Raw genomic sequence first — 17,189 nt, 5'->3', positions numbered from 1 at the left:
TCCTTTCCCTGGTTTTTCTGGGCCATGGTGGGGTGTTCAGGCCATTTTCCTGAGGTGACTGTTTCTCTAGAACAGCGCAATTTTTTTACACAGAACATCTCGTGGCTGACAAGGGAGAGCGGACAGTAGCAGCACATGTAATATGAATATTCTTATTTGCAGATGGTTCTTAATAAGCAAATGGCTATCAAACAGTATTTCTGCAATGTACATATTATAGTGCTTTTTTGCCATGTCTGATTTCTTATATTTGTGTTGGGATCTGTAAAAGCTCACTTATCGGACTTTTCACAATGCTCTAGTGCCAAATTGTCACTTTGCTGGATGACAACAGCCTCCACTTATGGTCTTTAAAGCAGCATGATGGACTCTCTGAACTGCATGAGGAAAAGAAGTTTACACTTCGTGGACCCCCAGGGTGGGTAGTAAAACCTCTTCTTTATCCACAATATAACTACTTTTTATAATGATTCTACATGTAGCCTGTTAAACGAAAGCCTTACTAGATTACGTTTAAATCTCTTCAGTCTTTTACTGTATATAGTGTAGCCTGTATGTTTATGTGCATTACAGGCCTATTTATCCTTTATTTGTGCCGCTGTCTGAAATGTTTACTCAAATGTTAATCTGTGTTTTTCACAGGGCACCTCCTAGTGTAACACAAATTAAGGTTCTGCTAGCACACTCCTCTGGGGAAAGACTATATGTGGGTACAGAGGGAGGCAATGTTTTCACCATCACTTTACCAAACTTGCAAGTAGTAGCAGAAAAGACAGTTTCACACGATGTGGCATTGCAAGGGTAAGTTTTCCTGATCCCGACAATATTTTATGTTGTCTAGAGAAACTCATCCTAACGCTCATGCTTCTCTGGTCTCAGTCTTCCAGATGAGTATGCAAACAGACGTCCCTTTGAGTCAGTGGAAGCCTTAGAGGAGCACCCGAGGAACCCAAATCAGCTCCTGATTGGCTACAGTCGTGGACTTATGATGGCTTGGGATACCTCAACTGGATGCAGTGTGCGGCATTTCCTCGGCACACAGGTAAAGGAATATGTGAAACTAGATTGGGGGCGCTCTTTTCATTTACAGTGGCAACAAAAAGTACAGTATGTGTGAACCCCTTGGAATTAACTGGTTTTCTGCTGTAATTTGCCACAAAATGTATCTGATACTCATCTAACACGCAATAATAAACACACAATGTGCTTAAAGTGGTGTTGCCACCAAAAAATAAAAAAATTGTTTAAAATTCTTAAAAAAAAAAAGAAATTTTACTCGCCTCTAAATACCTGTTGCTAGGGGGTCCCTCGTAGTCTGCCTTCTTCCTTGCCCGGGCCGTGTGACATCACTTCCCCTCGCGCCGCACAGTCACTTGGGAGCTGTCACGTGTCCCAGGTGACTGTGCGGTGTATCGCGGCGTCCTGCTCCGTTCGCGCATGCGTAGTGGGTGCCCAGCTGTGAAGCCACAGCCGGGTGCCCACTGTACAAATGACGGCGCCTCGAGCTGGGAAAGAGGGGGGGCTTCGTTCCCCCGCATCGCTGGACCCTGGGACAGGTAAGTGTCCGATTTATTAAGTCAGCTGCAGTATTTGTAGCTGCTGACTTTTACATTTTTTTTTCTTAGGGGGTACCCTACTTTAATCTGATAAAATGCAAACCATTCTAACTTCTTGTGTTTTTATTGAACACACCCATTAAACATTTACAGTGATGGGGGGGGGGGGGGGGGGGGAGTAAATGAACCCTTGGAGATGATGGCTAGTCGAACCTACTTTTGCAGCAATGACTTCAAGCAAGCACTTTCAGTAGCTCTGGATCAGACATGCACAATGTTCAGGAGGAATTTTTGACAATTTCTCCATTCCTTTCCAAAACTGCTTCAGCTCAGACACGTTTCTAGGATGTCTGGTGTGAATGGCTTTCTTAGGGTGGTTAAGGTCTGGGCTCTGACTGGGCCACTCAAAAATGATTTTCTAATTCTGAAGCCAGTCTGTGGTGAATTTACTGTGATGCTTGGGGTCATTGGACCCTGCTGCATCTCCCACCCATCCTGACGTTATACTGTTTGATATTTTTTATTTTTTTTGTAAACGTGGGAATTTGTTCAACTTTGTATCCCTTTCCAGCCTTATTAAAGATATACAAGCAAGAGTATGTGATATTGGAGAGCTCCTTTTATGTGAGGCATGTTTCACGTGAGCTGATGTTTCTTATGAACCGCAATCTTAAAATCTTTAAGTGTCTTATCAGGCAAAGTAGCTCTAAACCACACCTCCAGACTCCTTTTCATTCATTGTACTCAAAGTGTGCAAACTACTGAATTCAGTTGGCGTTCGTTGAATTAATTTGTGCTATGGGTTTACTTTTCCCCCATGCCCTGTGATGGTTTGAGCGTATTCAATAAAGAAGAAAGAAATTAGAATTGTTTGTTTTTCAGCTTAAGCACTTAGTTTTGTCTATTGTTGTGGCTAAGAAGAGGATCACATTTTATGGCAAATTACTGCGGAAAACCAGTTAATTCCAAGGGATTCACATACTTTACTTTATCTTGCCACTCTATATAGAGTATAGTTGATTTTTGAAAGTCTGTGCTTCAAATGGCTACATTTACACTAAATGGCTGAGCGAAAAAAATTTGTCTATGTACAGACAGTTTCATTAATACCATGTTTAATACCAATAGTCCTACACTGATGGAAGCCATCTATATTTAGGTGTGTCCTTAAAGCCCAACTCCAGCTCAGTGTTCTCTTGGAGAATAGTAAATACTTCTGTCACCTTTTTATTGCTGTCTTTGACCTTAGTGGGAAGCTTTCATCTTACTTAAGCTGGACATCGGTTTCTCCTTAGAAAGTTTGTATAGTAATTCTGAAAAATCGATATCTGAACATTCTTTCTCATTAGGACAGCACAATGATTTAGTGGTTAGCACTTCCTGCAGATCTAGGGTCATTGATATCTTTCTCATACATTGAGGCACACAGGAAGTCTTAAACTACTGGGTTATACTGCCTCCTACATAAGTATTGAGCACAGGAAAACAAGCATAATGGTCACTAGCATGCCTCCAGCTTTTTGCTGGTGTTCTAGAAGGTATGGATGTATATTCTTCAATGTTACCGGTACCTGTTTTTTTTAGCTGTTACTGTGTTTGTGTTTGTGTTTGTGTTTGTGTTTGTGTTTGTGTTTGTGTTTGTGTTTGTGTTTGTGTTTGTGTTTGTGTTTGTGTTTGTGTTTGTGTTTGTGTTTGTGTTTGTGTTTGTGTTTGTGTTTGTTTGTTTTTATTTTATTTATTTTTTTATTTTATTTTTTTCTTTGATCAACACCCTTTACACAGCTGCTAGAGCTTTGTCTTTGCAGCTATCTGCCACAGTAAGCCTCAGCCTGGCATTAAATTCTTGCGCATTGGCTGCCGAGGGCTTTTAAAGTCCAGAGCCCACTGGTCTCAGTGCTTGCGCTGTCTCTGAAGGCTCAGATATTAGACCAGTCGAGCTGGCCATCAGGAGCAACCTCATTTGCATTGGTCTGCATCTGTATTCCTGATAATTTTTGCCACAGATGGGGACAACTCAGTGGGAATGCTGATATCGTGCTTGGTTAAGTGTTATGCACGTTCCATGCTCTTTCCCACTATACAGTTTATGCATCTACCTGTACCATGTGAAACTTGGATCTTTGAACTGTTCCTACTCCCTACTTACAGTGACTTTGGTTAATTACGGCCGTTTGACCTTTTACCTGCTACTAGTTTCCTGAGTACCTGTGGCCTTGCCACTTTGAGCCTTTTTGTCCTTTTGGCTGTGGTCTTTACCACAGTCATGCAAGACTTTGGCACTTATCATCCAATTATTTGTTGACTCTAATCAGTCACAAGTGAACTCTCCAGTGCCCTGTCCTGCAGATTCTGTAGCTGTTTTGCTTGCAGCCCTAGTGGATTTTGAGCAATCTGCCTTAGCCTCTGATTCTGAGTTGCTCCAGTCCATGAGTGATGAGGTTACCCCTGAGGTGTCAAAATCTGCTGTTTAAAAATGTATACAGTTTCAGCTCTTATTGATGCAGTGGGCATAACTGTGAAACTAGATCAGCCTGTTGCTTCTACCAGTACTGTTGTCCTCCTTTAAACCCCTTTTCACGCTATAATGTCAATTTTCACAGACTCCACTTACTCGGCAGGGATCACTCCATTGATCCCCGCTGAGCTGGTGGATGAAAGGTCGGTCTCTGCGCAGAGATGGACCTGTCAGATCTCCGCTCTCTGCCATGGGGGATTGGATTAAAACAGATCCGCCTATCTGTTTTCATCCTATCCAGTCTGCTAGACGGATGGAAAACAGGGTTTCCATTCGTCTGGATTTGGCGGACAGGATGTCGGCGGACATGTCACCGCTAACATCCGTCGCTCCATAGGTAGGTCTGTTCAGGTCCGCCTGGAAAACTGACAGGTGGACCTGAACGGTCTGTAAGTGTGAAATAGCCCTTAGGCTTTAAAACTTTAAAACAAAGGCTATTCATTTGCATACATTTTTTCAACTATAAATACTGGAGGCATCCTGATAGGTAATTTTCCCTCCTTTGAGTGCTTGCTGGCCTTGTATCTACTTGAGGGTTTTGTATAGACGTGGTCTATTCCCACTGTTGGTCCAGCCTTGTCTAACAAGGACACAGTCGGGAAGCAATTGGAACCCCTTTTTATAGAGATTTGTTCTCTTTGGCAAGTCCTTTCCTTCACTCGATCGTAGCTTTGACTTTTCTTTGCCGGGCCGCATCTGATTGGTCAAAATATCATGTAAAAGATTTAACTATTGCTACGGATGATCCTTGCTTATAGAATATAGTTTCTTGTAGCCCATTACCTCTGAGTTGAGTGTCTTAACCAGCAGTCTGATTCAGTAGTAAAACTTTTCTGGGTTTGCAGGGTGACATGTCACTGAGGCCAAGGACAACTTCTTGCCTAATGTAGTTTCTGCCTTTTCATCTCAGCCAGGAGATTGTTCTTCTGTTCCTCTGTCCAGCTTGCCAGAGGGAAGCTTGATCATTGTCTGCATGTGGTTTCAGCTGTAAGAAAATTGATTTTGTGTGTGTGTGTGTGTGTGTGTTTTTTTTTTTTTATTTTATTTTTTTTCCATACTACATGGATCCTGAAAAAGGGTACACTGCCTTCCGTTTCACCTCTAGGTGGCACAGGCAGGCCATTTATTTGAGTCTATAGCCTTAAGGATTTGGTTCCACACTTTCCTTTTAAGCAGACTCTACTAGATCAGTAAGTGCTTCTTGGGCTTTTAAGCATCGGGCATATTGCCTCTGGATAACGTAATTTTGTACACTATTGGAGCTATTATATCCTTTTTTTTATGATGCCTATATGAACGCATGAATTCTGAGTAGTGTGGGATTAACTGAAGAGGTTTGGTCTCATCTGCTTGGTGGAGAGGATGGTGTATAAGGAGATCAGCAGGATCGGTTCCAGAATTGGGGAAATACTTAATTTTACACGCTGTCTGCGACCCTCTGTAGTGGGGGGTCACGAACTTCTGGTAAGAAGTAAATCCTTACACATTGGTGGTGGATTGTGCACTGCTCACAAGTGGAAGAATTCGCTCCTCATGTTTGTCTTTTTGTTGAAAGGACTTCCATTTAATTTTGTTTATCACAATATTTGTACTTGTTTGTATTAGTACACATGGATGCTAGTCGCACTGTTGTTTCACTAGCAATTTGACTGTATTGCAACAATTGGTGTATAATTGTGGTGTTCACATTGAGTTTTTTTTAATTTAATGTTTGAACTCATTTTTGCACATGTATATGGGGTTGGTTTAGGGTGAGCATTGTGGTTTTTTTTTTTTTTTTTTTTTTTTTTTTTTTTTTGCATCACTTTGGCTACTTGGTGTAGCCTCTATGATGCAAACACGCAGGTGATTTATCACTGTTTTTCATGTCATTATAGCGCAGCTTATTTATTTTTCTATTTTATTCTGTAGTTATGCGATAGTTAAGCTGCAGCTTTAACAGGTTCTCATATTGACCACCTACCATGTATTTTTATATACCGTAGCGCAGTTTCTTTTCTACTTTTCAAATATTGGTAAGGCCACCCGATCTTCTGTTCACGTGTTCTTGAAGTTCTACCACATACATGTTTTGGCCTTGTCCAATGCCAGTTTCGGGCATAAAGTGCTTCAGGCTGCTCTTTAAGCAGCAGGTAGTCCCAGGTGTTTATTTTTCTTCCGTTACTGTTTGCTGTGTTGCTCACCCCTCAGTTGGACTGCCTTTGGATGAGCTAAAGCTTTAAGGCTTGTATGTCCCTGCAATGCGCAAGATATTATTTTTAGTGTTTTTTGTGTTTGCTTTAAAATCTGTTTCTTGGTGTCCATTAAGGGAAAACTGGTCCCACCCCTTTATGATCATGCTCTTGGTACCATCTAATTTTTTATATATTTTTGTGTGTGTGTGTGTGTGTGTGTGTGTGTGTGTGTGTGTGTGTGTACTCGCTACAAAACATTTTCCCTGAGATCACCTGCCTCTCTAGTCTGTTGGTTTTTGCCTTTTTTTTGTTGTGGAGTATTTTACTCTTTACTGTTCACTAACTGAGCTCATCAGAAGTGAGGGAGTTGGCCACTAGCAGGGGCTACCTCTGTTTAGCTTTTGTCTTCTACCTAGCAATCTGTTGAAGCAGTATGACCCAACTGTGAAACGATCTAGGTCTGTCTGTGAGCTATGTCAGTCTATGAAACCTAACCCTGTTTCTAATGCCTTGGCTGGAATAGGGGATTTACGTGAGATTTAGTGGCTTGTGCTTTTCAAAACCCTTCCATGGTACCGTCTTATATTGCTTCCTGATGTGCTCTTTAAATTGCAAGTTGTTGAACTTTTTTTTATTTTTTATTTTTTTCCTCCCATGTTTTCTCTCAGCAACTGGAAAATGTGTTCTGGTGTCGAGATGCACAGCAAATAATAAGCTGTCATAATGACGGAGGATACAACCAGTGGGATGCAACTGGGGAATGTGTCCAACAGTCTCCTATGGAGAGCAAAGTGCCATATGGTAAATATTTGATCGCAACTTTGATTGTAATTGCATTAAATGAAATGTGGCTTGAACATACTCTGTATATTTTTTTTTCCCAGGTCCCTTTCGCTGCAAGGCAATCGGTAAAATAACATGGCTCACCACACGTAGGGGGTAAGCCTTGAATTTAACAGTTCTATCCAAAAAGATATGCAAACAAGAAGTGGCATGGTTCTGTTTTTGAGGTGTGATTATGCAGTGATTCATTAATGTACATTTGCTTTGTTTAGGTCACCATATATTGTGTTCCAAGGAGGTATGCCAATGGCTAGCTATGGGGACAGACATAGTATCTCAGTTGTTCATGGCAGTCAGCAAATAGCATTTGACTTCACTTCTAGGATCATTGACCATTTGGTAATTGCCAACCCCGACCCTTCAGCTGGTGAGTAAACACAGGAACAGTTCATTGAAATGTCATGCCGGGATTGGGTATGGAGGGAAAAATGGTTAAAACTCCTTCAGTATATAACCTGAACTTGGTATTTTTTTTTTTTTTTTTCTATGTCGTAAGCTTGTCCTCTTGCTGCTTTCATTCGTTTAATTCGTAATCCTAGTACTACCTTGTTTGTTTTAGTGCCAGATTGCCTAATATGATGTATTTTTTGACAAATCAAAAAGGTGGGTATTGCAGGCTGCAACAGCAGATAAGTACTGCAGGTTGGCACAGTAGGCTGGGTACTGCAGATGGGCACCAGTGCGGAGCACAGCAGACGGGTGTTTCTTAAGCTATGGATTGGCACCCAGACTGGGGTGCAGGCATGTTTCGAATGGGTTACTACTTGACTTATTGCAAAAGTGTGAAATCATGAATGCTGAGTGATCGGAACACACTGACTATGAGTGAAAGAATAGGCACACGTGGGGAGCTACAGTGAATGTGAGGCAGGAGGCAAGAATGTTGGGTAAAGCGGAATAGAGACCCAGCGCTAGTTTGAAAGGTCTACTACTAGAAGAAAATACAACTAGGAAGGAATTGACTTCTCTTGGCTTTGCCAAAGCTTGCAGAAATGGATATGAGAACCCTCAATGTATTCTTTCTAGAAGTTCAGACCCAGGGATTCTTTAATAGAAAATCTTTTGATTTGCCAACATGGAAGGGTAAGCTATTTTGAGGCAGAATCCACTTGGCAGACATAAGCTATGAGTAGCTAGCTTGTGATCTACCACTGTTTTAGGCAACTTACTGAAGTGGTTGTTCTTCTATGCACTCCTCTCTCTCCTGATGCATTAATACAGTACACATTATATGGCTTATTTACAAATGTTCTCATTAAGGTCTGTGTGGCTAGCTGAATTTACAATCTAAAAGTTATACCGTATATACTCGAGTATAGGCCGACCCGAATATAAGCCGAGGCCCCCAATTTACCCCCAAAAAAACTGGCAAACTTATTGACTCGTGTATAAGCCGAGGGTGAGACATGCCTGTCCATCCCTGTGTGTGTGTCCGTCCATCCCTGTGTGTCCGTCCATCCCTGTGTGTCCGTCCATCCCTGTGTGTCCGTCCGTCCCTGTGTGTCCGTCTGTCCCTGTGTGTCCGTCCATCCATCCCTGTGTGTGTCCATCCATCCATCCATCCCTGTGTGTGTGTGTCTCCATCCATCCATCCATCCATCCCTGTGTGTGTGTGTCTCCATCCATCCATCCATCCATCCCTGTGTGTGTGTGTCTCCATCCATCCATCCATCCATCCCTGTGTGTGTGTGTCTCCATCCATCCATCCATCCATCCCTGTGTGTGTGTGTCTCCATCCATCCATCCATCCATCCCTGTGTGTGTGTGTATCCATCCATCCATCCGTGTGTGTGTGTGTGTGTGTCCAGCCTACCTGTGTCCCGAGCCTTTGTCCCGAGCCTCCGTCCCGTGTCGTGCCTTGCCTTCGTCCCGTCCCGTCCCGTCCCGTCCCTTGCCTTGCCTCCGTCCCGTGCCCTCTTCGTCGGCGGCCATTGTAAAATTCAAAAGCCGCGCCTCCTCCTTCGCCTGTGATAGGCGGAACACTGAATTTCCCAGCAGCCTGTGTTCCGCCTATCACAGACGTCGTATCATCCTCGTCCGTAGTACGAGGATGATACGACGTCCGTGATAGGCGGAACACAGGCTGCTGGGAAATTCAGTGTTCCGCCTATCACAGGCGAAGGCGGAGCCGGAGGCGCGGCTTTTGAATCAGAATGGCCGCTGTCTGTCTGCTCGACACGCTGATCGAGCGGGCAGACAGCGATGACTCGAGTATAAGCCGAGGGGGGCACTTTCAGCCTCAAAAAAGAGGCTGAAAATCTCGGCTTATACTCGAGTATATACGGTAACTAAAAGGTGATGGGACAAGATTGTGTAATAGCAGTTGGGGGTTAATCTGGTTTCCTACTTTTGGGACGAAGAAACCCGAGATGGAGGCTTCCTTTGTTTTGTATGCCAAACTTACATGCATGTTTGCTACAGACAAGAGCATTTAAAATGTTGGGTCTTTCAGATTATTCCAAGGCTTGTACTACTAGATGCAGCAATATTTGTCCTCAATTGTGATTAGTGGTTTTTAAAAGTTGTATTTGACTGTAATAACCAATTACTTAGTGCAGGGGTGCCCAACCCTTTTGAAGAGTGAGGGCCACTTGAGCGACTTGGTAACCGGTCACTGGCCACGAGTGGAGCAGAGGGATGACAGTTCCATGTCCACTCTGCCTATCCAGAGCGGACGTGGATACAACCCACTCTACTCTATGGGCCCTTGGATGCCATCTGCCCAGATAGAAGGGGACGGATTGGATTGGAGGTAGGTGGAGTGTAAATGGCCAGAAGTACATTTACATCTGCGGCTTGATAGAGGTGAATGGAGGGTCAGACCGATAGTGTCAATAGGGCTTAAGGCTGTTTTCACACTGATGCACTGTGGTTTACCCACACAGAGAGTGTAGACAAGTGCACCCTTGGCTTTCCTGCAGGTTTGCTGTACTTTGCCATAAACTTCTATTATATCCTACAGGTGTAGTGCACTTTCAGAAAGCGCACTAAACTTGCAGGTAATACAGTCTATGGCTCAGTGCAGGTAAACCGCAGGTGTTCTGCACTGCACCTGCAGATCAGTTTGAAAGCAACCCAGTAACCACCGCAGAACAGATATGCCCATATATACACTGTGATTTAAGTAATAAACTTGTCTTTAACCACCTCAGTACAGTGCAGTTACACCCCCTTCCTGACCAGACCAATTTTCAGCTTTCAGCGCTCTCACAGTTTGAATGACAATTACTCGGTCATCCAACACTGTATCTATAAGAAACTTGCGTCCTTTTTTCCACACAAATAGAGCTTTCTTTTAGTGGTATTTAATCACTAGTGGGCTTTTTATTTTTTGTGCTACAAATAAAATACCTACATTTTGTGAAAAAAATGCCTTTTTCTTTGTTTCTGTCACAAATTTTTGCTAATTAGTAATTTTTCTTCATAAATTTTGGCCAAAATTTATACTGCTACATATATTTGGTAAAAATAACCCACATTAGTATATATTATTTGGTCTTTGTGAAAGTTATAGAGTCTACAATCTCTGGTGCCAATCACTGAAAATGTATCGCATCTGATCAGGCCTTCAGTACATCAGGTGTATCTCATTTCTTGAGACACTAACAAGTCAGGAAAGTACAAATACCCCCCAAATGACCCCTTTTTACAAAGTAGGCATTCCAAGGTAGTAAGTAGCATGGTGAGTTTTTTTAAGTTGTAATTTTTTTCCCACAATTCTTTGCAAAATGAAGATTTTTTTTATTATATTTTTTTACCAAATTGTCATATTATCAGGTTATTTCTCACACACAGCATATGCATACAACAAATTACACCCCAAAATACATTCTGCTACTCTTCCCGAGTACGGCGATACCACATGTGTGAGACTTTTACACAGCCTGGCCACATACAGAGCACCAACATTGATGTAGTACCTTCAGACGTTCTACGAGCAAAAATGACGCATCTCATTTCTCAACCACCTATTACACTTTTGAAGGCCCTGGAGTACCAGGACAATGGAATTGCCCATAAAATGACCCCATTTTGGAAAGCAAACACCCCAACGTATAATCTGTGAGGCATAATGAGTCTTTTGAATGGTAAATTTTTTTCCAGAAGTTTTTGGAATATGTGGAAAAAAATTAAACCGCATTATTTTTTTTTTTTATTTTTTTTTTTTTTTTACACAAAGCCTGTCAATTTATAAGATATTTCTAACACATAGCATGTATATAGCAAAAATTACGCCCCAAAATACATTCTGCTACTCCTTCCGAGTATGGCAATACCACATGTGTAGGACTTTTGCACAACCTGGTCACATAGAGAGGCCGAATATTGAAGTAGTATGTTCAGGTGTTCTAGGAGCATAAATGACACATCTCATTTCATTCCTACCCATCACACTTTTGAAGGTCCTGGACCACCAGGACAGTGAAATTACCCACAAAATTACCCCATTTTGGAAAGCAAACACCCCAACGTATATTCTATGAGACATGGCCTGGTGACAGGTACTCTGGTACTCTGATGGCCTGGTGACGGGTACTCGGGTACTCTGATGGCCTGGTGACGGGTACTCGGGTACTCTGATGGCCTGGTGACGGGTACTCGGGTACTCTGATGGCCTGGTGACGGGTACTCGGGTACTCTGATGGCCTGGTGACGGGTACACGGGTACTCTGATGGCCTGGTGACGGGTACTCTGATGGCCTGGTGACGGGTACTCTGATGGGCCTGGTGACGGGTACTCTGATGGGCTGGGACAGGTACTCGGGTACTCTGATGGGCTGGGACAGGTACTCGGGTACTCTGATGGGCCGGGACAGGTACTCGGGTACTCTGATGGGCCGTGATTGACAGGTACTATGAGGGGTGATTGACAGGTCCTCTTTTTTGGGGGGGGCAATCAGTGTGTGTTGGTGTACACTGTAGGCGGTAACGAGATGTTACCGCAATCTCCTCCTCACACACGATCGGTGTGTGAGGAGGAGAACCTGGTAACATCTCGTTACCGTGGTTTGTTTACATTTTAGTGATCGGCTGTGAAAGGATCACAGCCGATCACGTGGTTAAACAGCCGGCCAATTGCTGTTTACCAGCGTTGGTGACGAGCAGTGTTCCCGGGGAACACGCCGCCACCGACGTGCGCGCGCTCACGATCGCGCGAATGCGCCGTTCACAGTGGGGGTGTGACCGATCTATGATCGGCCGTGACTTCATCACGGCAGATCACGTGGTAAACAGCCATAACCAATGGCTGTTCACGCCCTTCAGTGGCTAGCGGTGTCTCCGTGACACGCCGCCACCGAAGAAACAGGGATGCACGTGCACGATCGTGCGCATTCCCTGTTTAAATGGGAGGCCGTCATATGACGGCCTCCCGCCGCAATAGGTGCGCCGCCTGGCCGTCATTTGATAGCCGGCGGTCAGCATCAAGTTAATAACCGTTTTCCATTCAGGTATCGCCGGCTGTTGTCCCAGGCAGATCGCATTTGGTATCACTCCACCTGTTGTAGGAGTTGGCGCTATACAGGAAGCATTGGCTTATGCAGCTCTGGAGCCACTTGCTTCCTCTACCAATGGCTTTTTTTTTTTTTTTTTTTTTTTTTAACAAACTCTACCAGTGGATTTATTCACAACAATGATGCTCTGGTATAGCAACCACCAATCTGGGCTTGCCAACCCGCCATCCCAGAGCATGAGGTCGCAGGCCACATGTGGCCCCCGGCCCACTGGTTGGGCACCCCTGCCTTAGTGTAACATACTATTATGGACCTGATCTTCTCTTGAGTTGTCTGATGAAATTGCAACCATGAAGCTAAAATAGGCTATATATGGGTACCTCATCCATAATTGACAATCGTGGAATAAAAACCTTGTGAACTTGTACCAGAGAAGGACGGTGAGACAAAATCGAATAAAAATTATATTTATTACAAAGATTCATAAAAAACATGAAATGGGTGTTTATATAATACAGGCCATACAGTCAAAGCTGCAACAATACATCTTTGCTGTATATTGCTAGAGGTCAACACGTTTTACAAAAAACTGCTTCGTCGTGACCTCATTGGCTTGGCAACAAAGAACATTGATTTGCATTTCCAAGAACCCGAATAAGGATGTTTAAAGTGCCGCATGGAGCAAAAGATAGTTGTGTGCTGCATGGCGCTAAAAAACAAGGCAATTCAAAATGCAATTCAACTTGTAGATTGTTATATGCAGCTGCTTAAAGCGGGAGTCCACCGGGACTCCGCGTTTTTTTTTTTTTTTTTTTTTTTTTTTTTTTTTTTAAAAGCCAGCAGCTACAAATACTGCAGCTGCTGACTTTTTTAAAATAGTGACACTTACCTGTCCAGCGCGCCCGCGATGTCGTCACCCGAAGCCGATCTCTAGGTCATCTGTCGGGTCCTGCCGCCGCCATCTTGGGTATGGGAATCAGGAAATGGAGCCTTTCGGCTTCATTTCCCGGTTCCCTACTGCGCATGCGCGAATCGCGCTGAGCAATAAGGACGCTCCCCGCTGCCTCTGGGATCTGTGTTTTTCCCAGCAGGCAGCGGTGCACTTGCGGGAAGGGGCGGGCACTTGCGGAAAGGGGGTAAGTTACGCCCCTTTCCGCAGAGAGCTATCCCGGAAGTGGGTGCAGTTACCTGGATTATCCAGGTAACTGCACCCCCCTCCCCCCTGAAAGGTGCCGATTGTGGCACCGGAGGGAGGGTGGGGGGGGTTCCGATGAGCGGAAGGTCCACTTTAGGGTGGACCTCCGCTTTAATGCTTGCTACATTTGGTCAGCCAAGATGTGTATGCATTGATATACAGTTGGCACGCAGCTGCTGCATACTTGCTGATGGATCTCTATATTCAGCCCTATTATGGATATACACCTGTTAATATCTGGAAGAAAAGGATCTAATTTTCTTTCTTTCATTGACGGACACAGCTCCAGTAATCTTGACCGTAGGGTTATTACGCCACCTTCAGGCAGAACATGTAATACATGTGAAAAACAGAACTTTACAGTTTCGCCCAGGAGGCGATCCCTCTGGTAATAACCCCTCAGCCTGCTTCCTGCAGCTCGGTTTTTTTCTGCCTAGTGAATAAGGACCTAGGCTCCCTGCTGGGACCATCGGTCCTGGGGATTTTTTTTGTTTTTGCCTTTTTGAGCAAGATTTTAAGATCCTGTGATCTATCAACAGCCGGCTGGATGATAGGCTGGATAATATAGATCCTTGTAGTCTCCCCAGCCTGGCCATCGAGCGTGTGCAGACCCTAGCTAAGCGATGGGTCGGCCACGACATGCCCCTCAGGCCCCAGGGGCGGCTGGTGAGCGCAATGCTGTGGGGCACACATATGACCGGACTACAGATGTTCTTGTCAGTGCTGTGGCCACCCCATACTGCTCGGGTGTGGTTCTGTGATGGGATGTCCCCAGCTCATCTGGATGGCAAATACAGCTCTTCCTGCCTTGGTGAGACAGAGCATCTGGGAATTCCCTGGGAGGTCGATTAGGGGGTCCCTCTTCTCTCCCTGTCCCCTTGGGGGATGCTGCATGACTGGGCTGCTGAACGGTGTGTGTACCTGAGCCAGGGGTCCTTTGGCGGGGGCTGTGCTGGCTGTCTGTGTCCCTGAGCTCTGTGATCTCTCTGCTGGTGTCTGTGGGCTCTGTATGTGCTGCCGCCATAGCGCTGTCTGCAGCTATTATCTCTGTTTATTCACAGTGTACTTGTCAGCCATTTTCCGTGAGTCTCTGTGGGAAGCATGTTCGGCAGCCATTTTCCCTGTGATTTTTATCTATACAGGGCGGCCATTATTTTATTTTTTTATTTTTTGTAGCCTCAGCGCAGTTTTTCTCCTCAGAGCTGGTTCCTGTACCTCAGAACAGCGTGGTGTTTTTTTTTTTTTTTTTGCTCTGGACACCTGGGAGCTGACACAGGCACCTGTAACAGCATGGTGCAGCGCTCGGTCAGGGTGTTGAGTCCTGCAGTGGGGGCCCCACAGTCTGCAGCTGCTAGGAGGGTGGGGATTGAGCACCTCGTCCCAAGTCCCCAAGGGTGGCAGACAGGGTGGGTCAGCATGGCATCAGAAACTGGTGTTTCTTCCCCAGACCTCCCGGCAATTGCAACTGGCTCGTCTGCATACAGTGCAGTGCCTTTGGACGCTTTGTCGGCAGTCCTTGAAATGTTCGTTGACAGGGTGGAGGCGGTGTGCGGGCGCAAAGGTGGTTAAACGGCCTCTGCCCCCCCCCCCATCCTCCTGGTGGTCCCTTCTCTGATATGTCAAAGGACACTGACCAGGACCAATTGGACTGTGAGGATGAGTCCAGGTCTGCAAGACAAAGCGCTAGTTGGAGCACTTATCACAGCTGTGTGTGATGCCCTGAAAATTCAGGATACAGCAGGATCCTCTGCTGAAGTAGCGGTCCCTTTTGGGTCCCAAAATCCAGCCCGTACACCTAAGGTGTTTCCATATCTGAATTATTTCTATAAGTTTATATACAAGGAATGGGGAGGCCCATAATGGAACTTTTCGGTCCCAAAAAGAATGGCAGTATGTTACCCCTTTTGAGGAGCGCCTTAACCGCGATCCCGGTAGAGGGGACTCCTGCATTTAAGGACCCTACTGACAGGAAGGGCGAGGCAGTGGCCTGCTCCCTGTTTACGGTAGTGCGGTCAGCGATACAACCAGTACTGGTCACAGCATTAGTGTCACAGATACTTACTGAGTGGGCAGAACTATTGCACCGTGAATTAGAGAAGCAGCAGGCCTCTCCTGTCTGAGTGGAACAGCAGACCAGTTGGTGCACGGCCTTAAGTACGTTTGTGATGCCCTGGATACGCTTCCTTTTGCTCTCCAGGGCATCCGTTTCAACAGTGGTGCTGCGGCACCTGATTTAGCTGAAATGCTGGTCTGTGGACCAGGCATCTATTAAATAAAAAAAAATAAAAAAAATAAAGCCTTGACTGATCTACCCTTCCTTGGTGAGCGGCTATTTGGGGCCTCTCTGGATGACATTAAGAATGTCAAAGGTGGGAAGAGCACCTTGCTCCCACAGTCCAGGAAAAGTAAGGAGCCATGCCGCAGGCAGGGGCCCTTGTTTTTCCGCTCAAAAGAGGCTTTTTCGTCTGCCCGTGACTTCAGCAAAACGTTCCCAGTCTGACAGGGCGACTACTGAGGGACAGAAGCGTCCCTGGACTCGCAAGCCCAACAAGCCAGCGAGCAAAAGTGCTACCGATTCAAGGTTTTTCTCCGGCCGTCACGGGGGGGGTGGGGGTGGGTGTGTGTGTGTGTCACCTTCAGGAGTTTGCAGCTTGGTGGGCACCTCGGCTGTCCGACCAATGGGTCTGCAAACTGATTTCATCGCACTACAAGATAGCGTTCCTCTCTTGGCCACCAAACAGATTTTTTATTTTTTTTTCCCCCTCCAGCATACCCTTACTCCTGGATCACCGGGAGGCCCTGTTTGGGGCAGTAAGGGACATGCTAAGCCCCGGAGTGATAGTGCCTGTTCCAGAAACAGGTTTCAGGGGTTCTATTCCAATCTGTTTGTAGTCCCCAAAAAGGAAGAGGTATGTCCAATCCTCGACGTGAAAGTACAGAGGTTCAGAATGGAATCAGTTTGCTCTGTAGTCGCTGGTGTCTTTGGACATCCAGGACGCGTACTTGCATATACCCATATGCCTCAGGCATCAGAGATTTCTGCAATTTGCAGTAGGGGAAGACCACTACCAGTTTGTCTCTGCCCTTTGGCTTGGCTTCAGCATCCCGAGTCTTTACCAAGGTATTTGCTCCAATTTTGGTGTTGTGACAACGTGGGATGGCAATCGTGGGTTACCTAAATGATCTCCTTCTGAGAGCAGCTTCCTCCTCAGAATTAAGGGAGGATGTGGCAATCGCCATGCAAACCCTGCAGGAATTTGAGTGGGTGTTGAACCTCAAAAAGTCAGATCTTGTGCTAACAACGCCTGGAGTACCTAGGCTTACTGCTGGACTCTGTTGAAGCGAGAGTGTGGCTCCCTTCAGACAAACTGCAGACTCCGAGCCACGGTGAAGCTGTTGATGATGAACCACAGGTGGTCGTCGCTGCACTTCTGTAGGTGAGTCCTGGGCCTC

General features: G+C 45.3%; 1 protein-coding gene across 3 annotated transcripts in view; it reads left to right on the top strand.

Moving 5' to 3' along the window:
- LLGL2 (LLGL scribble cell polarity complex component 2) overlaps positions 1 to 17,189 on the top strand; it is a 205,157-nt gene that overhangs the window by 91,492 nt on the left and 96,476 nt on the right. For all 3 annotated transcript variants that reach the window (XM_077459604.1, XM_077459602.1, XM_077459603.1), the window contains 6 exons: positions 303 to 418; positions 643 to 801; positions 880 to 1,042; positions 6,914 to 7,046; positions 7,130 to 7,184; positions 7,301 to 7,455. In XM_077459604.1, the coding sequence (XP_077315730.1) occupies positions 303 to 418; positions 643 to 801; positions 880 to 1,042; positions 6,914 to 7,046; positions 7,130 to 7,184; positions 7,301 to 7,455 (781 nt within the window). The remainder of the gene's footprint in view (positions 1 to 302; positions 419 to 642; positions 802 to 879; positions 1,043 to 6,913; positions 7,047 to 7,129; positions 7,185 to 7,300; positions 7,456 to 17,189) is intronic.

The sequence above is a fragment of the Lithobates pipiens genome, unplaced genomic scaffold, assembly GCF_037356315.1.
Source record: "Lithobates pipiens isolate NorthernLeopardFrog02 unplaced genomic scaffold, aLitPip1_a1.2 Scaffold_28, whole genome shotgun sequence".
Lineage (NCBI taxonomy): Eukaryota > Metazoa > Chordata > Amphibia > Anura > Ranidae > Lithobates > Lithobates pipiens.
This window is presented reverse-complemented; position numbering and strand designations above follow the sequence as displayed.